General features: G+C 41.3%; 1 protein-coding gene across 1 annotated transcript in view; it reads right to left on the minus strand.

Annotated features, from left to right (window-relative positions):
* Nucleotides 1-8,075, minus strand: part of MAP7D2 (MAP7 domain containing 2) — a 75,793-nt gene extending 67,718 nt beyond the window's left edge. The window contains exon 1 of the mRNA XM_031051002.2: nt 7,912-8,075. Within this exon, the coding sequence (XP_030906862.1) occupies nt 7,912-7,954 (43 nt within the window). The 5' untranslated portion in view covers nt 7,955-8,075. The remainder of the gene's footprint in view (nt 1-7,911) is intronic.
* Between the last annotated feature and the right edge of the window lie 16,101 nt (nt 8,076-24,176).

Below are 24,176 nucleotides of genomic sequence, written 5' to 3' on the forward strand. Positions count from 1 at the left end.
AGTTTCCCTAAACAATCTCTCCCCTATGCATCGCTCAAACATTTTCAGTGAGTGCCACAACCCAGAGTCAAAGAGCTGTAAAACACATCCTGGACCACAACTCTGCAATCTAGAACATCATCAAAACCCCCTTATGCCAAAGGAAGGTCACCCATTAATTTCATTGCACTATTAAACCACTTCCTATGCCTGCTGAAAATTTACATGTTTACTTACAACCACAGCACTTAGCACTACTAAGCCCAGGAAACATAATGGCAACACCTACATCTATTAATAGACCATTAAGCATATAGGGAAAAGATGGCCTGTGGGTGAAGCACAGTTCTATAAGTAAAGAAAATAAGGACAAAACTAAAGCCCTACTCACTCTTCCCTTTAAGACAGGGCAAGGACAACCAGCTCATCCACCATTTATTTTGGACACCATAATTGCCTTAACTGTTTATCAACATTTTAAGAGCCCCCAAAGCATATTTGCAGTCCTCTCCATGAGGTCTCTTTGCCCTGATGCAGTGAGTCTATACACACACACATGCCATATTCAACACAAGCAAAGGAATGAAAATCACTGGCAGGCAAGTCACCAACACTGGGGGGAAGGAAAACGCTTCCCCCATTAGTTCACACCACCCTCCCAAGGGAAGGGAAATGTAACCCCCTTTAATTAAAATACATAAAATCGCAGCAACGATGTGTGGATAAACACTGAAATATCATTCTATTTTCCCTTTTGGGACAAAAGGAAAGACCCTTGTTGTGTGATCTGCCAGGTAGGCAACTTACTAGCATGAAAAAATATTTTTGTTCCGTATGACTGGAATTTTTTTCAAAATGAGATTTATTTTACTTGCAATATAATTGTATGTTGAAAGTTTATTCCAAGGCTAATTTGTTTAGACTTGAGTATTCTTCAGACTATAACTCAATTTACTGTTTAAGTGAAAAAACACCAATGTTCTCTCCCTAACCAGTGAGGGGAAGATCTTCCCTCAGCACTTCTGCTGCAGTTGACAAACTCAGGCATGCCACACCGCCTTAGGAAAATTATTATCTTTCTTTTTTTGATCAAAGGCACATTAAGAACTTCAGTATTCCACCACACCTACAACCAAAATTAACTGCAAAGTAGAAATACATGAATGAATGTTCTGCTGAAATAAAGAAGAGCTCTGCTAGCTTCTGCTTGGCATGAGACAAGTAATTTGGTAATTCATATGGATTGAACCAAGCAAGGCATATTCCCAGATCTTACCTAATTGAAAAAAAAACCACAATACTTCCTCCAGCATCTGGCATTAAAACAGGTAAAACAATCAGATACACCAATGTTACTACCATTTTCTTTGATTTTTTGAGATGCTTTTCCAGTGGCATCCACAAGCTGATACATGGTATCATGTATTTTAATCCAATGCATTCTTTTCTATCCTATCAAAAGCTCAGGTAGAAGTGATAAATTCTAGAGCCTCATTTTATTTATTAAAATCACTACTAGGAGAAATAAGTATCTATGAGAAATTACCCAACAAAGAAAAGGAGATTTATGAAGCTTCATATATTTCTTCTTCTAAAACAGCTGGATGCACAATGCACCAATGACAGTTCTAAGGATATGGGGCATAAATCCATTGCTTTTTCTGTGCCAGTAGATGCATTAATGCACACATGGAGCCAGCAGGCAGCTGGCTCTCACATGAAGTATCAACTCAGAAGGTACCCCAGACTAAACTTCTCATCATATCAACCGAGATAATATATATTCAGTGGACTAGTCATCTTGAAAGGTAAATGCAAGCACACATGAACGACTTTAAAAAAAAAAAGCAACAAAAAACACAAGTATAGAAAAAGGAGAGTTTCCAGATTTCTTCACCCACCAGAAAAAGGATTTGAATGCCCAAGACTGCACCAAACAGGCATTTACTCATGTAGTGGGAAACAGGAAATTCAAAAATTTAAATATTGATGATGCACAGGAAACAATTTCTGCTGTTAAATCACTACAAGAAATTCAGCTCAACACTATGTTTTTCAAATTATTCCAATCAATAAAAGCACATATGCATAACACTGGAATGCAAAAACTTGCAGTTTATATATTGTAAAGAAATTAATTTACCAAATGTGAAGCACATAGAGGATTGCTACTGGCACCTTTATTCATGCCAAGAAAAACAACATTAAACCACTGTGGAAAAAAAACCCCGAACTCTGGCACACTGAGAAATGAACAGTTTAAAGCAAAATGACTTCTAAGCAAACACCTACCACAGTACAAGTGTGCAAACGCTGCACAACACCAGGAATACTTGCAGTCATCACTGCTTTGGACATCCTCACTGAAAAGTGGCCTAAAAGCAAAGAGGAGCCTACCTGATGCATAACTGAAGTTTATGCAAAGATCACAGAAATGCTTCATCAGCGTCAGCAAATTAGACATTTGTCTGCAGGACCTTAATACCATAACAGTTTCTTGACCAAAGGAACACAGACATAAACATATGAAAGCAGCAGCAAAAACCTCCAGATATTCAAGTGCAAAAGAGAAACTGACATCCCAGAATTTAGGGCACAACACTTCCAGAGATTATTTGGTAAGCAAAAACCATATACACAAATGATACACTAAATGAAAACCAGCACATACTTCACAGGACTTCACATCGCAGAGGAGATAGATATTAAACAGTTAAGGAAAAGCATTAACTACTGTGGCTAATTTACAAGAGTTACAGAAAGACAGTGAAAAAAACCTAAGATGTAACCAACTGGCATTTTAATATATTAATTCATTACATTTGCAGAAAGCCCAAAATGTGTATGCGTTATGTATGTACAAACACAGAACACACAGGACAATTCAAAAGCAGAAGTAATTCTGTGTGAAACATTTTTATTACTATTTAACTGCAACAAGAAGTACTTCGGTAAGATCCTTACAACATTCAGATACGCAGAGTGCTGGGTGCCAGGGTTTTAGGATTTTTGAGAGTTTCATGATACAAATGAAGGAAAACAGTGTATTATTTGAATGACAGACACAAAAACTGGCGGATGTGTTACAGTATTTTAAGTAACAAAAAACTTCAGTTTCTTCCCCTTCCCCCATTTTAATGGTTAGATAGATTTCCAGTTTGTGAAACCCACTTACCACTTATCTCTACACCTCCATACAGCATCATCAATCACTGTGGAGATAAAACACAGTGAAAGGTATTTCTAAATACCCTATCTAAAGTGAGTGCAGGATAATACTATGCTGCAAAATACCTCTGTGATTAACCAAGATTTCAAGTCACTTTTTTTACTCGATGAGCTGCCTGAACACAAGTGTATTGGGGAAACTAACAGTTCACTTCTTAGATGCACTAATTCCAACCACAGAAAATACAGAGGTAATAAACCAGGTTGTGATGGAAATACCAAACAGAAGCCAATTACAGCAAAGTAACTCAGAAATAATCTGAGTGTCATAAAGCATGCAGGTTAAAAAAAAAAACAAAACAAACAAAAAAATCCCTATTACAGTACTGAAAGAACTTTGCCTTTGATTACTGCAATAACCTTGGTTGAGTTATGGCATTACTACTCCTTCTATTATTAAGGCTTGTTATCTAGATTTCCCCTCTCAGCCAGTAAGAGAGATTCACAAGAAAGTTAAATTCGGGTGTGTAAGACAAGTGTATTTAACATACTTACTGACTGAAACAGGTCACTGACAACTGAGTATAACCTGTCACACACACATCCCCTTAATGATAAGTGTATCAAACAAGACCTAGAAGATACACAGACCTCACAAAATCTAAAGTTATCAGGCTGAGTACAACTGTGAGAGGCAACTCAAAGAGGAAGATGGGAACAGGGAGGAGGCAACTTGAGTTGGCTGTTACTCAATTCAGTTAGCATTCCCATAATCTGTATAAGTTTCCTGATCACCTGTATTCTACCTGCCCTTTCCACCACCACCTGTAGGGTCCAGTTATTCACAAAAGTTCTATATAAACGATAATTTAAAAAAAAAAAAAAAACAAACCCATGTAAGTGCATGCAGAACTTAGACCGAGAATAATTGCTTCTAGGATCTGCACAACAGCTTGAGCCAATGGTGAATGAAGGGCTGAAATCTGCACTGCTCTATCGGAGAGCTGTTGCAAAAACGAGGTATCATGAGGAGTGGTCAAGATAACTGGAACAAGGAAGAGCCAAAGAAGCTACTCAGCAATACTAACACAGGGACCTTCTGGCAGAGGTGAAACACACCATGAAGAAGTAAGATTTTGTTTAGGTGTTTTTAATCACCTGAATAGTTCAGAATTAAACAGAACTAAAAGACTTTCTGTACCCTCAAAATGCATTTGTAAGTAAATGACAGATATGAGTAAAATTTTAAAAGCATTTCCCCCATGGTTTTGTTCTGCACAAATTAAAAGACCAATAACTAAGAAAGTCATAATTGAGTTTTATTTATTCACGAGATGAAAAAAGCCTTGCTACATAAATCTTCACACAATATCAATATGCAGGATATATGGTTTCATTAACATTAAATATGTACATGCTCGTTCAATTAGCATGCCTAGAAATAATTACCCAATATAAAAATAAAGCAACCCTGATGCCTTTCCACTGCTATGGCTATGCCAGCCACCAAAGCAAGTAGAGGTACGTGACACCATACAAGTGTCTTACAAACAATAAAAGTTTTCAGATGCTTCACTTTCCTACCATGTGCATATCAAGCAATACACCTTTTATTTCTGCAATCCTGAAATTCAAAGGCAAGATATATTTCTTCACTGTAATTTAATGAAACTTACTTGGAAAGAATTTTGACTTTTTTTTTTTTTAAAGACAAAGTCCATCAGTGTTACAATATATTTACATAATACAACAATAACCTTGAGAGGATACAGTGTATTAAACTGATCTGAACTAAAATTCATACTACCCAGTAGTACCATCACATGAAAAGCAGCATGAGTTAACCTTGGGGATAAACAACCTTGAACATCCATATACGAGAAAAAACAATGTAGTGCAAAAGAAAAAAGAATATAAGTATACTTTCATTAAATCATTTTGGCTTATAAAAAAACAGCTGGAAAAGCACTGCTATCAAGAAGAAAAACCCACACAGTATTTTTAAAAGAAATACACACTTAAGTTCCTTTCAACTATCCACAAACTATCACTGGTTTTGTGATACACAGTCTGAGTTGGCACGGTATGTCATTTTTTTTCTTAAATCCTTTTAGGACTGAAAACTTTTCTATAAGAAGAAGTATATTTTGTTCTGAAAACCAAAGCATTCAGTATTTCGATCTCTCAGAATATATATTAAGCAAATTTCACCAGGCAGCAAACGAGAAGATGGGAGATACAACACTGAGCAGCTTGTCCTTCAAATGTTATTTAGTCATTACTGTTACTACAGATGGTAGCAGCAATAACACCTACATTTTGGTCACTCTCCCCAACAAAAAGATTCCTACAGTGTCTTCTCAGGTTGTAGCATTTCTATTGTTTGCTGCATGCCTTTAATTTTTTGGCAAAGAGATAAACTTGAACTCTGCAAACATTATTTGCTTGTGCCACAGAATTTTGCTCCTTTTTGCATAAACCTTATGAATAAATAATTAAGCAACAGTCTCTTCCCTAGTAGTCAAAAGATGCAAATGCCTTTCCTTACTGCAGGCTCATTTATTATTGCTTGATCTGGGCAGGCAGTCTGAAGCAATGGACATGCTAAATCCGGTGCCTTGCTTTCACTACCATCCTAGCAATATCCTCAGCATTGGAGGATCCCACAGATCAAAACTCAGATGCTGCCAGAGGACTAAAAAGTGCGGGAAGGGCAACAGTGGCTGTCACTGGGACAGCACCACCTCGAGGTCAACAGTGGGAAGGAGCATTTTACTTTGGAACATGTAGGCAAGATTCTTCCTATCCTCAGGGATAACTCCAGGACCAAGATGTACACACAAACACATGAACTAAGAGAGCGTCATTTTCACATCCATGCTAATGATTTTGGCAGTAGCTATTGTGCTTGCTACAAAATTGTTAACTTAGGTCCCAGAAAGAAAAGTTACATTCTCTGCTGCCACAGATCCAAATCCCATCCACACACATGCGTTAAACACACCATACACACTTTAACACCACATTGTACATCATCTTCTAGCAACAACTTTAAATAAAATAACAGATTTGGCTGAGACCATGCTTGAGTGTTCATGTTCAGATGCCGATGCTTGACTACAAATGGTTACATCTGTCTGTGCCTGTCCATGCTCTACAACAAACTGCTCGGTATCATCTTTAATTATACCATGTTGCCTTTTCTGTGGATTCCCAATTGTGGATTCCAAATCTCATACGGGGTGGAAAATAGATGATGTCCTGGTCTATATAACAAGTGAAGCTTTTTTGCAACATTTGCTTCTGAAGTTAGAAAATATAACAGAAAAAAAAAACCAAGAATAAAAAGGTCTTGCAAGAGTCCAAGTTAGTATTGATCAGATTTCCTTATGCTTTAGAGAAGAAACAAACAAACAAAAAAAATCTGAGCACTGTTTTTCTCACTCTCTCCCATGCGAAACATGAAAAAATGGAGACCCAAGACCTGGAAGTGCTTGACTGCTCAAGTGCAACACCTTACACTGGGAGCCGTGGCTGCTGAGCTCAGGAAGAGGAACAGCAAGCACAAGCATTCCCAGTTCCCTCCTTGACTCCCTGCACAGTGTTACCTCACAGAAGTCAAAGACTCGGATTCATCTTCCCACGCCATAAATTTGGGATAATAATATTTGCTTATCTCCCAAAGTAATTGCAAAGCTACTTTTAGAAACTACAGTAGCTTAGGACAAGAGGAAAATTAATTCCCTCTTATGCCCTAGGTTTAAATGGTTTGCCATCCACAAAGCATACGCCCTGTGTCTGATAATTAAGGTAAAAGTATAACGAGCAGCTGCATAACACCTTAATCACCACCCATCTCCTCGGTCGAATGTGAAGAAAGAGCAGGCAGACCCACCCCAACACCTACAAACGAGGCCAAGAGCTAACCTTGGTCCTCAAATCTTCCACTGCTCGTGACTCGATCCCTTGCCACATGCAACTCCATACACCGCAGCAGACTCCACCACATCTCTCACACCGTTTTCGTCCTCGGAAATTAAAAGTTATGCTCACTGAAGAACGAGGAGCCATGCCTATAAAAGGGCTCGGCGTGAGGCGTTCACCCTCGATACCAGCTCAACCAGTTTGCTGCCCGGGTTGGCCGACCAGCACAGGCAGGCCCAGACACCACTGAAAATGAGGTTTATAAATCGCTCGCTCCCCGTTCTCCACTCCGGGGCAAACCCAAGCTGCCGCTCGCCCCGCGGCACCACCGGCGGTGGGGGAAATCGCGGCGGCACACACGGCTGCCGGGCGAGCCCAACCCGCCACACAAAAGCCACCTCATGGCAAATACCTCCTGCACCACTGAGCCGACACCGGGGGAAGGGGCACGCCTGGGGCCCCGAGCCAGACCTTCTGCGTCCCCCGCAAAGACACCATCCGCCGGCTGCCCGCGGCCCCGGCACTCCCGCGACTCCCCCCGAGGAAAAGCCGCCTCATCCACTGTGGGGCCGGGGCCGACCCCTCTCAGCGCCCCACGGTGACCCCGTGCCAGACCCGAGATGGCGGCGGGACCCTTCCGCCACAGCCCGCTCAGCGCCGTGCCAGCCAGCACCTGCCGGGCGTGCGGAGGAGTGACCCTCGCCGGCTCCGCCAGCCCCGGCCCGAAGAGGGAAGAGACGGGGCAGCGCAGGGTAGCTGAGGGAGGAAAGGAGAGAGAGAGGCGGGCGGACAAACCATCACCCTCCGGCACCTTGCAGGGCCACAGACTTATCCCCTTACCTGTCGCCCGCGGGTAGCTACGCGCAGCCCCCGGCTCCGCCATCTTCCTCAGCCGGTGGCCACCACCGCCGCCTCCTGCTGCCGCCGCTCCGGTCCGCGGCGCCCAGTGGCCGCCGCACAGGCGCACTGCCCACCCCGCGGCACCTGACGCGGCGGGCGGGGAGGAGCGGGAGCGGGGCCGGGCACGGTAGCCGACGACAGGGGAGTGCCGCTCGGCGGCGGATTCTTACCCGGTGCTGCCTGCGCTGGGTGGGAGCGGCTCCCGCACCGCCAGGTGCTACCGCTGCCACGCCCCTCCGGTCGGTACTCGGTGGAGCCGAGCTTAACGGCGGTCCCTGCAGCACCTTAGCCGCGGAACGGAGAGAGCCGGGTTTGGCTGCGGGGACCGCCGCGGTGTTAACTCGTGTCAGGAGGCTGTGCCCCTTAGGCAGGGCAGCGCGGCCGAAGCTGTGCGTTAGTGACCAGGCACATTTAATTGGTTTATCTCGGAGAGCCAAGCCGCATGGCCCCAGCTTCGCTGGAGGTCCTGCCGATTTTTCCAGATTTTTCCATCCAGGAGGCTGTGTGTGCTGTCTGCAGCTATGTGCCACCTCGGCTGGAGTGATGGCGCTGGAGAAAGGCAGGAGCATGCCTTCTTTGTCCAGCTGCTGCTAGAGGTTCCATCCCAAGCTCGTGCCAGGCACAGGCCTAAGGATGCCCTTCAAGCTGGGCTTGGCCGCCATTTTGCACTCAGTTTTGGAAGAGGACTGATAAAGAAACATACTTTTTTTCTATTGGACATTTATATGCTAGCTGTCAAAAAAAAAAAAAAAACAAACAGCAAAACACTGAGAAGCTGAACACACAACTTGCCTATTTGTTGTCCTCCCGCTTTCCCATTTCTGCTGCTTTTTGGCCAGGTGGGAACAGTTGCAGTGCCTCAGGGACACACAGGAACCTTGGGCATGGGGCAACTCTTGCTTCACTGTGTTGAGGCATCACCAGAACTGGTCCTAGGTGCCAAACACCTTATTGCCTCCTCTGCAATGCTGGTTTACCAAAACTGAAATGTAAGACATATGTCATGCTCCCACTTTCCATTCTTAGTCCTTCTGTTATTTTTGTCTAGCAATTATATCATTTTTTTTTACCTGAAAATAAGAGACCATGGTCAATATATGGGGGTAGAGGAAGAAAGTATTTTCTGTTTAGGTTTTTTTTGGAAAGCATTTTCTTTGGTATGCCCGGGGGGAGGGCCACAAAGATGATCGGAGGGCTGGAGCATGTGTCCTATGAAGTCAGGCTGAGAGAGTTGGGCTCGTTCAGCCTGGAGAAGAGAAGGCTCTGGAGAGACCTTAGGACAGCTTCCAGTATGTGAAGGGGGGCTACAAGGAATCTGGAGAGGGGATGCTTAGGAGGGCCTGTAGTGATAGAACAAGGGCAAATGGCTTTAAACTAGAAGAAGATAGGTTTGAATTTGGAAGAAATTCTTCCCTGTGATTGTTGTGAGGCTCTGGCACAGATTGCCCAGGGAAGCTGTGGATGCCCCATCCTTGGTAGTGTTCAAGGCCAGGTTGATGGGGGTTTGAGCAACCTGGTCCAGTGGAAGGTATCGCTGGCCATGGCAAGGGGGTTGGAACTGGATGATCTTAAAGTCCTTTCCAACCCAAACCATTCTATGATTCCGTGATTTTATAATGTGTCTCCCAGTAAACTGCTACTTCTTATTAAGTGCAAATTATTCCGCTGAGGCACTGTTCAACAATTTATCTTCCATTTATACATTCAAGTGGTGTCTTCATGTTGGCGTTCATACATCCCAATAAAACTTTAACTAGACATACTTAGTTTTTGGTGGTGTATATAGTAACAGTTACTCCTAACATTGCTTTAGCATTGAAAGACTTCGTTTTCGTTGTTTATAACTGTGCCACTTGTAAAAGTGTCAGTTGACATTTTCATGCCAGCTGTTTCTCAGGCCTTCTGTCAAGGGCCTCCACTTTAAATTATTCTACCTGTATAAAGATGAAATTGTACTGTTTTGCTCATGTTACGGAAGAAGAATCCTACCTGTCTTATTGTAGCTGTGCCTCATGATTTCCGGGGGCTCCTTTGGCAACAAAACCAGAAGAAGGATGACTCTCCTGTAATCTTAATTAATCTCCAGCCTATTGGTGCCTCACAAACATGCAGGAAAGAACAGCTGGTTTCAGTGCAAGTTGCATGGTCTTAGTGCTGAGGGAACAGGAACAGAGATGAGATTCCAGGACTAGGAATTAGGAAAGCAGGGAATGGATGTGAGGATACTAAGGAACAGGAAAAGATGGAGGAGTAGTATAGCCAGAAGCTGGAGAAGGAAGTATGAGGGTCTCAGCAGGGAGGATATTTGGGCAGGAGGCAGTGGCTGGGTAGAGAAAGATTAATAGGACCACAGGAGAGCCTGCCTCGGGGAATGTGAGCCTACTAGTGCTGGCTCTCAAGTGGTCATGAACCCTATGAGCACAGTGTGTCACATGGAGAAATAAGTAGTCTCCTGGGACTGTAATCTCCTTTGATTGCTGGCTGTCAGCCTCACTGGTATTCAGCCTGGTAGCCATGCAGTGAAAAAGATTTTAAAGGAAACATAAGAAAACTATATGGAAAACGTTAAAGCTCCAAAGACAAAACCTTCCCTAGAATATTGTACATAGTATGTGATATGAGTCAGTTTTTAAATTACCTTTGCAGTGTGTTTTTTCCACAAGACTCCTGCTCAATGCAAAGGGTGTTCTTAATTAATGTACAGTTCTTCAGTGTTCCTCTTCATTTCCATCATGTAAAGTGGAACCTTTCATGTCATATTCACTGTATATTCTTCATACCCTGCCTTGAAGGCAGGTTAATTAATTTCCATGATGGCTTTACTGTGGTACTCTTATAACTCCTTCAAGCATTATAAATTTAACTTTATAACAACCTTCTAAGTTGAAGTAGTACTATTATCATATCTTAAACACAGGGAAGAACTAACAGAAGGTATTGTATCTGGAGTTGTCTGCAATCGTTTGTTAATTCTTTTATATTGTGTAACCTGGCAAATTGTTTTAAAGCAGGGAGTACTGGATTTAGACAGTTTGCACCTACCAGCATCTAAGAAACAAGACCATAACTGTTCTTGTTCCGGTCAGACTTTAAGTACTTTAAGGGTCTTTAAGCACTGGTGTAGTGGGTCACTTATAGTCTACAAAGCTTTGGTATGCACTTACACCTGTGTAAGTACATAATAGCTCCAGGAGTCGGGAGCTAGTTTCAGACATACCTGTGTACCCTTCCTTATGACAGATAGAGGAACTCCGGAAAATATTTTAATCTTCAACATTTAAAAAGGAAGTCCTGAACTTTTTGATTGTTCCCATAATTCATGGAACAAAATTATTTTCTTGACTGTAGTAGCTAAAGGAACTTTTCCAGTGGTGATGGGACTACAGCCAGTGCCTGCATGCTGAGTGTTGGAGATGTCACCGTGTCCTTCTACAACTCTTTACCCCCACCTTGCTCTACTGTCCCTTCATATCATGCTAATGGAAACCTGTCCTAGAGGCAGCATGTCACCAGGAGCAATGTGAGGCTCCACTTGCAGTGGTAGGGGAAGGCACACATAACCTGACAGCCCTACAGCTTTGGGGAGCTGAGACACAGATCTGGGAAGTTTCTTCTTACCCCCAGGACCAGGAGCATGAATTATCACAGAGCTGCCTGTGAGGACAGGTCGATGGGAAGGTAGAGGCTGTCTGTGTGCTGGGTTGCAGCCAGCCTCTTATCATCAGCTGTCTGGCATGAATTGTAAGGCAATGCAGGAATTCTCCCAAGCACAATTTCATCTCCCAAACACAACATCATACTGAGCCCTCTGACTGGGAAAGTGTTTTATTGAAGATACTTAGGTTATTCTGCTTTCTTCATCTGATGCCTACTTTGTCCTTCTGTGAATGGAACTCTGATAATATTTGTTCCAGATTGTTGTATTTTAAAGCATTTTTCTTTCTTTCATACTGTGTTGTGCACTGTTAACATCAATACTACTTCAGGTTTCTTTTCTGGAAAACAGTTTTCTTCTCTTGCTGTGCATTTTCTACAGGTACTGCATTTAAACAGGTTCGTGCAAATATTCATACATGAGCTACAGTAGGTGTGGGTCCACCTAAGTCTGGGAAAATCTCAGGTGAATCTGCAGAGAGGTGAAGTCAGTTAAGAATGCAGACAGAAGGAAGCTGGAGGGACTTGGGTGATATGGTTTAGTGTGAGGTGTCCCTGCCCATGGCAGGGGAGTTGCAACTAGATGATCTTAAGGTCCTTTCCAACCCTAACTATTCTATGATTCTATGACTCTTAGTTTTTCCACCTTATAGACATTAAAATAAAAGTTGGCAAAAGTGTTTTGAAAATCTTGGCTTCTTTTTTCAGTGTTTTTTATATCTTGCGGTTTTACCTATGCAACCACTGCCTATCCCTAGAAAATAATCCCTAGAGATGCTTCTGAGGGAGACAGAACGGTGAGCCCTGAGCAAACTGGCCCAATCTGTGATGGTCCATAGTTTCAGCTCTATTTTGCCATTTTGAATCAACAGCCAACAAGTCGAGAACCCAAAAAAGCGAGGCAAACAGAATGGCTGCCTGTGGTATTTCAGTTAAAGTGATTGGCCCAGCGTCATGTAAACACTGCATGTCAAAGATAAGAAATCCATTTCTCCCAGGCGATATTTATCTGCTTTAAGTTCAGAATCAACCTTCCTGGAACCTTAAACTCCTAGAAGTGCAGTGACTTATAACTTGTGAATGAAATTGAGTGCTTGCACTGCTGTATTTTTACAAATGATACACATTTGTCTGAAGAGAAATACTTCATCAGGTAACTTTGAGTCCGAGAAAAACAACATGACTCAGAAGTTAAAAAGAGTGTTTTAACACATATATCAGAAGCTGAAAAAAAGGTTGTTGGTATGACTAATTATAGTTATTCATGATTGTTGAAATATTAACTCGTCACCTTAAGCATACTTCTAAAATAGATCATAAATCATAATCATACTTAGAGAGCTATTGAGAAACTAGGTTTGCAGATGACAGAAATGCTCATGGACTAGTTGACTGATAAGAAATCTTCCTCATGAGGGATCAGTCTTATACAAAAAATTCATGGGCATTGAGTCAATAAATTGAGGCACAGTATTATAAATAATAAAATGTATTATCACAGCCAGATATCAACAGTAGAATGGTGCTCTGTTTCAAACCCACAGTTTTGAAACCAAAAGTCATGGTTGTATCTCTAAGGGTATTCTACCTTTTAGTCATGAATTTGGTGAAATGGCTTTGATTTCTGTTTGTCTCTCACTGTCTGAAAACCCATGGGCAGAATATCCACAGGAATTAAGACATCTTTTTAAGTTCCCTTGATTGAAGAGCAGGACCAATGTGTAGCTAGCTCAGTCTGGCAAAGCTTAAACTACATCTGTCTGCTTTATTTTTGAGTACTTACATAGCTAAGAAGTGTCATTCAGTGAATAATATCAGCCTAATGTTAAAATAACTTTTGGTATGAATCATAATGTATTTTGTATTTTGCTTTTGTATTTGTCATTTAGCATGCAAAAAGTGTATTAGTTGTTCTCCACTTGAAAATATACATTAAAGCCCACCTACATTGTTAAATCATACATCTTCTACCCCACTGTCCTATGCCATGTATGATTTTTTAAACTCGCAGAATGCCTTGATCTAGGAGCATACTCTCACTTGCCTTATGCATTCATGTTATCTTCTGAAGTTCAGCTGGAGCTACTTGATTTAGAACTAATGAGGTCAATCTTCACAAAACTAAGTTAAAACAGAAAAGAGAGGAGCTCTCTCATCATCTTGTCCTTTGTTTTTTACTGACAGCACAGGCATTTGAAGTCATGTACAAACATAGTCCTGCCTACACACCCTGCTTTGCTGAGCACAGTAATGGAATAAACAGTAGTTGAATGCCCCACAAACCTATTTCACACCTGATTAAAGTTGAATATTTTTTTTCACCAGTGTTTCATTTATAAGGTTGATGCATATATTCTCTCCAGTTCTCCCAGAATTAAGGCCTTCCGTATTTACCACCAAATCTCTTCTATTCCAGATTCAAAACCTTGTAAGCCATGAATCTTAAGAGCTTTCTTACTAATTTATTTTCAGATTTGTGGCTAGGTATCATTGGGAGATATGAACAAGTTAGATTTTGATGAGTTTTGGATTGCTTTTGATTCTGGGATTAAACTAAAGGTACTTTACTGCAGTATTAGGCAAAGAAAAGGCAAAAGCTCTGTTAGTTTTTCATGCATTAACAGGATGTGACACGGTCTCAGCATTTGCTGGGAGAGGCAGGAGAAGATAAGTCTTGCTTAGGAAGGAAAGAATGTCTGCCCTGCAGCCATAGAAACATTTCTCCATTTCTCTTCACCACCTGCTGAAGTGATTGATATTTGCCTGAAGGATTTGCAGTTATTTGTAATATTTCTGTTTAATTGCACCAGTGTACTTTGCCAGGAAGAGGAGCATTCTTTCCCCAGCGGTACATCGTCTATTCATATAGGGACAATTATGTTATATTCACATATGATAGAAGCATGGACAGGAACATATCTACAACAGATTGATAAAAAGCTCTTCTCAAGGTTATGGAATATCAAATCCTAAGATATTTCTACCTGATTGAATGCCTAAAATAGCATCAAACTAATTAAGTTTAGTTATCATTGAATAATAATTGTACTGCATCAGATGGCAGTCAGTAGAGAATTAGTTTTTTACTTGTGTTGGTTAAACTAGCATCGTGTGTATAATAAATTAAGTCACATTGAAGGGAAGTCTGACTACCCTGAGGATGTAAAACCTCTCGGAACATACAGACCAGGTAGGACCAAGGAGCCATGTGATCTTGACACTACATAAATTTATGTACAGAGGACTGTGCTTCACACTTACAGTGAGACCATCCGCATGCTCTCTGCTCACCCTTGTCTGTATGCCTGGTAAGTCTAATGCCTCTGCCTCTCTGAGCACTATCCATAAGATAACTCTGGGAGGGACTTGACAATTTGAGGAGAGAAGTCAGTGTGCTTTAGGTCTGCTTTCACAACTGAACTTTTTAAATTATTTTTTTAAGTCATAAACAGTAATTCATGACAGAAACAGATGTTACTTAAGAATATACTTAATACCTGCCCTGCATAGGAAAATAGAAGTTAAATTCTGATTGCTTTTATTGAGGAAGAGAGAAGGAACATTGTAAAAGATGAGGAGTTTTTTTACTTTCATAATCAATTCTCATTCTTCCTTAACTTCCACAGACCGTGGTAGTTATTCATGTGTGTGACTTGGTGCACTCAAGCATAGAGAATGTGTTGCTGGTCACAGTGATTCTGTGGTTGCTTCAAAGCAAGATAAATCAGGCTGTGCCTGTAGATACCTACAGTCTAAAGGTCTCCTGGTTATTAAAATGAGACCAATAATTTTGAAGCAATTAATGTTTGAAAAATGGCTGAGCTGAACCTCAAATCAATGAGTATAAAATATTACACTGACAAAACTAGAAAGGTCTATTGACAAAACTTGTTCATCAAGAACGAAATGGATCTTCAGGCTGAGCTCCACTGACTTCAACACAGCTACAACAAATAACACAGTCTGCCTCTGAACAGAAAAAAAAATATTTCTTTTTATAATGTATAAAAATTCAAAAAAGAAATCTTAAATATATGTGCTAAAAAGAAAAGATAACTTTATAGAAGTGTCACAGAGATGTATTTAGATAGTTGGCATACATTTCCAAACTTGAGCAAACATCAGATATTAATCAAACATTAACTTACCTTAATTTCATAGGTTAAAAGTCATTCCCATGTATGATTATGGATCAATTTTCTGCCTCCCTGCCAATCCAGCAATTCATGGAACGTGCTGCTTCCTATAAATTTGAATTTTACAGGAATATAAGCAAACACAGTGAATGCATTTTGTAAATATTTACAAACCTCTGCAACCAACATAAGAGGACCAAAATATAAAATAATATAATCTGGTAATTGCTAATGAATTCCTAAAAATAGCCATGCCGACTCTGTGGCAATAATATGGTACCAAATGCTTAATGCTGGTTTTGCAGTCATTTAGTGTGTTAGTGAGATCTCTCTCTGAAAATTAGTCTCCCTACCCCTCCCTACCTCTGATCACCAAAAATCAGGTCTAATTACATCTAGCATGCATTTTGTAATATCCTTTTTTTTTCCTACTGTATGTCAGAACATTCAAAGTTTGCTTTTAAATGAATTTATATTTATGAGAGAAGTTATTTACTCAAGTTTTCAAGCTCAATTTGAATGCAAATGCAACCTGATGCAACTAATCCAACTAATTGGAAAACAAAATTAAGATGGCTGACCCATAATAATATTTTTATTCAGAGAGAATTCTGCCACTTGAGAATTTCTTTTCATTTCAAATCAAAGTAATGGAAATTACTTGTAGTTAAAAATTTTTTAAGGATTCTGCATTTTTCCTCCTAGCCATATGACAGAGTTTTTGTAGCACTCTTGCATGTCTTGTTACCACAGTGTAGTGATCCATCTAGAAACAGGTAGGTCTTCCAATCTGGGGACTTGAATTTTCCATATTTATAGATCCTAAGGGTGCCTCTCTTCTTTTCCAAATGACATGACAGAGATCTAAATCCATGTCTAAATCCAACCTTAGGTTCTTTTGGATACTGCAGGCTCTCTTCATTAGGGACTGTAGTGATAGGACAAGGGGTAACGCGTTAAAACATAAAGAGGGGAAGTTTAGATTGGACATAAGGAAGAAATTCTTTCCTGTTAGGGTGGTAAGGCACTGGAATGGGTTGCCCAGGAAGGTAGTGAATGCTCCATCCCTGGCAATGTTCAAGGCCAGGTTGGATGAAGCCTTGGGTGATACGGTTTAGCGTGAGGTATCCCTGCCCATGGCAGGGGGGTTGGAACTAGATGATCTTAAGGTCCTTTCCAGCCCTAACTATTCTATGATTCTATGATTCTCTGATACTTAAGTACAATATTTTTTCTACCTTCCTTTAAGCAATTTAAACTCAAACATGATCCACGCTATACATACCATCCCTTTCCTTTTTCTGAGGTCATTGATGCATAATGCTATTTTACCATCTTTATTTTTCTCTTCTGTCTTTCATAAATGATGCATATACTTCTATCCTGATATTCCAGCCACAACTGCTAATCCTCCACAGGTCTCTGTACTAGCTAGTTTCACATTCTTACTGAATTGTTATGGGTCCTCTGTTTTGTTGTACTGATGTAATTGATTCATACTGGCCATCACAAGAGGCTAATTTTTAGCCAGTATTTTCCCACTCTGTATTAGCCAGCAAGTGCTCTTATCAGTAGTGGCACTTTCATTGCTGTGATCCGCTGATATTTCTTTCTCACTGCATTATCCTCATGCAGATGAAATGAGTCTTTCCCAGCTTTGTTCCCTACTTCTAAATTTAAGATTTTATCAATCAAATTAACCTTAATCCAAGTCCTTAATTCAAACTGGTGTATAATCCTCTTCCAAAAAATGTTTCTCACTGGCAGGACAACCTTAAACCTTCCTACAGGGTGATTTGTTGGTCTTCACTGTCTAGTTACATCTTTCTTCTCAGTCTTTAAAAATCAGAAGAATTCCGTTCCATAGTTATTGATATTGGTATTGGTATGAATCACAATTAACTGGGCTGTAATTTCAGACATCTTTTCCATGTCTTCTTACTAGCAGACAATTGCTTCAGCAGTTGGAGCAATTTTCCCATGTTCATTAATGAGCCTTGACCTACTGGGGCAGAGGTGTGCAAGAGTCAGAGAGACCATCTCCTATGTGGTTTAGATTAACCAAACTAAATAAAATTATTTCAACATCTTAAGCAAACCACTACCACTTGACTGATACACATACACATAAAAAGCAGTGTTAGGTACTTAATGTCAAAATCAGGAAGGCCAAAGCCCAGCTGTAGCTGATATGGCTAAGGGGCCCTGGTTGGAGCAAGACAGATTCAGTAAGAATGCTAATTGGAAAAGCAAGTTCAAAGAAAATGAGTTTGTGGTGATGAAAGTCCCTAGTGCCAACAGGTGTCATTGCAAAAGCTGGTGAACTCAGTGCCTTTCTTCTGCCTCTGTCTTCACAGGCAAAACCAACTCCCAGACTCCCAACAACCTGTATGGGCACAGTTGGGGAAGGAACTGGGCAGGCAGCAGTGGAGGAGCAACAGGTTAGAGAAACTGGATATATTCAAATTCATTGGGCTGGATGAGAATAAGCCCAGGCTAATGGAGAACCTGATGGGCTTGAGTGTGAGGTTACTATCTATCTTTAAAGAAGGCATGAAGGAGGACCTGGGAAACTATATGCCAGTCAGTTTCACCTCAGTCAGTGGAAAGATCAGGGAGCACATAATCAGCAGCAGTCAGCCCAGGAAGACAAACTGTGTTTGACCTGCCCGATTCCCTGCTATAATACTACAAGTGGCTCTGTGGACAAGGCAGAGTGATGGGTGTAATACACCTTGACACAGCTTTTGACATCACATTCCCCAGCCTTCCTCTCTGGAAGCAGCAGAAGTATGGACTCGACAAACAGACTGTTTAGATGACTTGAAAACTGGCAGTAAGGGTAGCAGTCAGTAATTCAACATTTTGCTGGTAAGCTGGGGCCAATATTGGCACCCTTATCCAGCGCCTTCATTAGCAACTTGGCGGCAATGCAGAGCTCGTTCTAAGCAGATCTGCACATGATTCTAAGTTAGGGTAAGTGGCTGCTGGTTCAACCCCAAAGAACCCTGAAAATCTTAAGGATTGGATGGAGGTGTCATGATCCTTATGAAGTTCTGCACCTGGGACAGCTGGAACAGCCCCATGTTTGGGTATAGGCTGGGAAGTGGCTGAGTAGGTCATAGTCCTGTGGGTTACAGTGCACACTGGGCTGAATGTGAACCTGAGGCATGCCTTTCTGAAATAAGATATGTACTGAGTTACATTACAAGTGTGGCCAGCACATGAAGGTAAATTTGCTGAAAATCTCTGCTTGGTGCTGGTGAAGCCATACCTGATATAAGTGAAATAGTGTTTAGGTTTGGATACCTGTGCTCCAGAGAGATGTGGAGAAATTCAGTGGAGGGTGAATAAGAAAACTGTTGAAGAGGGGCTGAAGGAGTTGGATTTACTTAGCCTGGTGAAAAGGAAGCTAAGAAGTAACATAACATCAACCTACAACTGTTTAGAGGACTATTAACAAAAGTGACAGAACCAAACTCTTCCTGCTACTGCTGATCTAACAGAGCAATTGCCAGTTTACAACTTGGAAGGTTCAGACTGGGTATATGAAAATAAAATCAACAAGAAGGTAGGTGGGTACTAGAATAGGTTGCCCAGAGGAGTGGAGCAATCTCTGTCACTGGGGCTTTTCAAGACTTGGGCAAAACCAAGAGTGACAACCTAGTCATAAGATGGTACAACTAAGAGACAACTTTCAGAGGAGACTTCCAACCAATATTTTTATTCTCTTGCAGCAGGTCTCACAACATCTTATTAATAAAGCCCTATTATTAAAATAATCTATTGATTGACTTGTTTGTTTTCATGAGCGGTGGCAGAAGATTGTCACCTAGCCTGTTTGAAGAGAGAAGATTCAACAGATGGGAAACACGTTGGTGAGTTGCATTGCATAAGTGAGACAACACCTCTCATCATCCCACTTTTGGGAAACAGAACTATAGCAAGAGACTTCTGCTAAGGAAAGACATGCAAGTCACACTTCTGCTCCACATCCCTCTTTCCCCTGCCCTGGCACCCATTCACTTTTCCAGCTGAGTTGACTTAGTCCTCTCCCACATTAAAATCTGAATTTAAACTCAGTTGTTCCTTCTGCCTTGTCTGAAAAAAGGAGGATGGGATGCACCTGACATACCTACAAGTGCTGAAAACCAGATGTTTTGGTTTATAGTGTATAAATCTTTAGCAAAGAAATCTGAAATACATATGCTGAAAAGATAAAATAATGTAATTTTACAGAAGTTTGAGAGAGATGTATTTAGATAGTTGTACATTTCAAAACTTGAGTAAACATGTGATGTTAATCAAACATTAACTTACCTTAATTCCGAAGGTTAAAGATCACTGTTATGTACAACTGCAAATCCTGAAATTTATGGAACGTGCTGCCTCCTGTAGATTTGAATTACACAAGTTATAACATCATAGAGATGGCTGATGTCATTGTGAGGCCACTCCTGCTAATCTCTGAAGGGTGATGATGATGAGGGAAGGCTTCTGGGGACTGGAATAAAAGTAAATGTTACTGCTCTCTTCAGGAAGGGCAAAAAGGAAGATCCAAGGATCTATAGGGCAGGTGGCCTCACCAACCTGGGAAGGATTTCAAAACTTGTTAAGGATAAGAAGGTATTGGGAAGTAGTCAGCATCGATTTACAAAGAGGAGATTATGCCTCCCCTATGATGAGATGATATGGGTGACTTGGTGAAGGAAGGGAGAGTAGTGGACATTATTTATGTTGACTTGAGCAAGGCTTTCAACACTGTCTTCCATAGCATCCTCAGACAAACTGAGGGACTAGATAAATGGACAGTGAAGTGAATTGAACACTAACTGAACTACCAGGCTTAAAGGGTTGTGATCAGTGGCATGAGGTCAAGCTGGAGGCCAGCCACTAATAGTGTACCCCAGGAGTCAATACTTTTCAACATCTTCATTAATGACCTAGATGATGAGAGAGACAAAATGCACCCTCAGCAAGTTTGCAAATGACACAAAAATAGGAGGAGTAGGTAGTACATCAAAGGGGTGCACCGCCATTCTGAGGGACCTCAGCAGGCTGGAGAAATAGGTTAACAGAAATGGAATTGCCAAGTCGTGCCTCTGGGGAGAAATAGCAAGTACTTGTGGATGTATGGAAACACTATATTTGACCTCCCATTTCTTTTTGATTGAAGCAACAGAATTCTCCTTTTACCTGGCTTTTGGCCTTGTCCATTTCTCCAGGGCTGCTTTCAATCATGTCATCAGCCAGCTTGCATTTGTGCTAGGGATTGCCCCAACACATGTGCAGGACCTTGCACCTGATCTTGTTGAACCTTACGAAATTCACACTGGCCCACTTCTCAAGCTTGTCCAGGTTGCTCTTGATGGTATCCCATCCCTCAGGCACATCAACCACACCACTCAGCTCGGTGTTTTCTGCAAACTTGCTGAGGGTGCACTCAATCCTGCTGTCTGTCATTGATGAAGATATTAAACAGCACTGGTCCTAGTACGGACCCCTGAGAGACTCCAATTGTCACCAATCGCCATCTGGACATTGAGTCATTGACCACTACCCTCTGGATAGTGACCATCCAGCCAATTCCTTATCCACCAAATCCAGATGGAAGGGAGTTTAAAATATGACTTGAATAGACAGGTTCTCAGCAATAACAACAATGAAATTATTTCAGGAGTTGCACTTATTTCCTCAGCAAGCACTTCCCTAGAAGAAACGCTGCAAGCTAATGAAGTAAAAAGGTGAAGAAATGATCCTGCAGCATGAATACTCAGACCGGTCATAGACTTAGGAAAATACTTTATATAAACATGAACTTAAAAATAATCTCAGAGCCTCACAGCTTGAACAAATACATTTCTGAAGGTCTTTCTGGTGTGAGAAGTACATCCTACCCTCCAGACTAACATTTACTTTTCTTAGCTGGGATTCAGGAGATATAAATCAGACCTTTCAATCTTAGCTGTAAGTTAACAAATTAAAACCACTGAAATAATAGATAAAAACCTTTCCATAACTATCCTTTGCATCCAGTTCTTTTTGCCAGCCATATAGTTCTGACAGAAAACAAAAACCCCAAAAAAACCTTAATAGCTTGAACTTTGGTGACTCAATGTTGAATAAATCTTAGGAGGATAGCCTAAAGCCTGAGCTTGAATTTAACAAAAGTCCCAGTCTAAACTCAAGACATAAGCACATATAAAATGTCATGTTGTGCAGAATTCTTTAACTGGTTCAGAAGCCTTCGTTGGCAGCCTGAATCTCACTTATCCTCCCAACTCAATTCAGTGGGTATTAAGAAAACTTAAAACCCACATAGTTAAAAAATAATTTCAAACTAATTCACAGGGAGTCCATAAAACATGCGAATGATTTTTCCCCAACTCCCAAAGGTTTTCAGACCTACATATCTATGGTTATGACAAGAACCAGTATCATAGTTCAGGGCGCAGTTTTCACTAGAGATACAAGCACATCTGATTGCATTGAGGATAAAAGCTAGGCTGGGGTGGGGGGGGGGGGGGGTGGGGAGAAAAAGTGAACATCTAAATTTTTATGCAATTTCCCAGTTTTATTTTTTAATTTTATACAAATCCTCTGCTGAGACAGTCACTCAGTTACCTTCTCTAACAGGGCAACGAGTCAGGAGTTCTCAGGTTCTTGGAGCCAAGTTCGTCTTGTGATACAGATTGGGTGCTCCAATGGCTCAGCAGTGGACAAAAATATTACACCAGATACTTTGTTCAGACTGCAGGAAAGAACACTGTGATGCTGAGAGCATGGCTGAAGTACCGTGGCTGCTCTGGGGCTCCCCAGCATGAGAAAATGAGCAAGTCCAGCAGACGGCTAACAAGCCTGCTGAAGGGACTGGAGTACAATATGCCAAGGAGAGGCTCAGAGATCTGGGTTTACTCAGCCTCTAGAAAAGAATGATGAGGGGAGATATTTCTCCTGTTTGCATCTATGCATTTGGGGTGGAGGAGAAGAGAGACAGATTCTTCTTAGTTCTTTCATCTCTTCTCATCTGTGAGACAAACAAGAGGCAATGGACACAGCTCAGAACACAGAAGATTCCAATGAGATCCAAGGAAGTTTATTCTTTTACAGCCATGAGGGTGGCCAAACCCTGGAACAGGTTTCCCAGAGAGGCTGTGAAAATTCCATTCCTGAAAATATTTAAAAAACAACAGTTCAAAGCCATGAGCAACCTGCTCTAAGTGGACCTGCTTTGCACAGGAAGTTGGACTGGCAACCCCAAAGGTCCCTTCTAACCTATGCAATTCTGTGACTCTAACAACAATTAAAGCTGTGATTTCTTCAGAGTCTTCAGAGACTATACCAGCTTACAAGAGTCTTCATACCTCCAGCACTCTTCTCACATCCCAGTGCATTTCTCCTCCAGCTTGGCTGGCACTAATGCAAACTGAACAGGGAAAGAGACACAGCTTAAAAACAGGTTTGGGAAGAGGAAAAATGAAGTTTCTCTAAGTAACCTAACTTCCTGGAGATGGTTCAGAACGTGCTGCACAAACTGTCATATCGGTGCACTATGGCAGAGGTTCAAAATGAGCATTGACAAGGGAAGTACCTAAAGATCATTTACCTGGAAACGTCTTGCCAATAATCAGCATTAGAATTTTTACTATTTCAGAAATTCACATATTTTAATAAATATTTCCAGTCCTTTTTTGTGCCAGTTATACCAGTGCAATATTGTTCTGCCAACACAACCATACAGGGTGCCCATTACTTCTGACTCAGTGACTCAAGTGAAATACACCAAGACTGGACAACCACACCAATGGGTCTTAGGGCATCTTTTAATATGTTTTCAGCTGAAAGGTCTGACAGAACTATCTAATATCTTTATGAATACTAAAATCAGTAGATGCATCCATATTTTTGAAAGTGGCTCATGTCATTTAGGAACAAAGAATTGAATGTTCCATTAAGTATTTCATAAGCCACAGGTTAACTGAGAATAAGATACTGCAGGTCCTTGTGGTTAGACTAACAGCTGCAAAAGTCCAAACACTATTTCTCCAGAGCTTAAGAAGCTATTTACCAAGTTGACCTGGGTTCAGCAGTAGCAGTCATTTTTCTCCTTAGTAGCTGGTGCAATGCTGTGGTTTTGACTTTCAGCCTGGGAACAGAGCTGATAACACCAATGTTTTTAGTTGTTGCTCAGTAGCGTTTACTCTGACCAAGGACTTTTCTGAGTCTCATGCTCTGACAGGGAGGAGGGGAAGCCGGGAGGAAGCAGAGACAGGACACCTGATGCAAACTAGCCCAAGGGGTATTCCATACCACAGCACCTCATGCCCAGTATATAAACTGGCGGCAGTGACCCCGAAGGGCAAGATCACTGCTCAGGCTGAGCTGAGTATCAGGCGGTGGGTGATGAGTGGTTGT

This window comes from Melopsittacus undulatus, chromosome 2 (genome assembly GCF_012275295.1).
Source record: "Melopsittacus undulatus isolate bMelUnd1 chromosome 2, bMelUnd1.mat.Z, whole genome shotgun sequence".
In the NCBI taxonomy this organism is placed as follows: domain Eukaryota; kingdom Metazoa; phylum Chordata; class Aves; order Psittaciformes; family Psittaculidae; genus Melopsittacus; species Melopsittacus undulatus.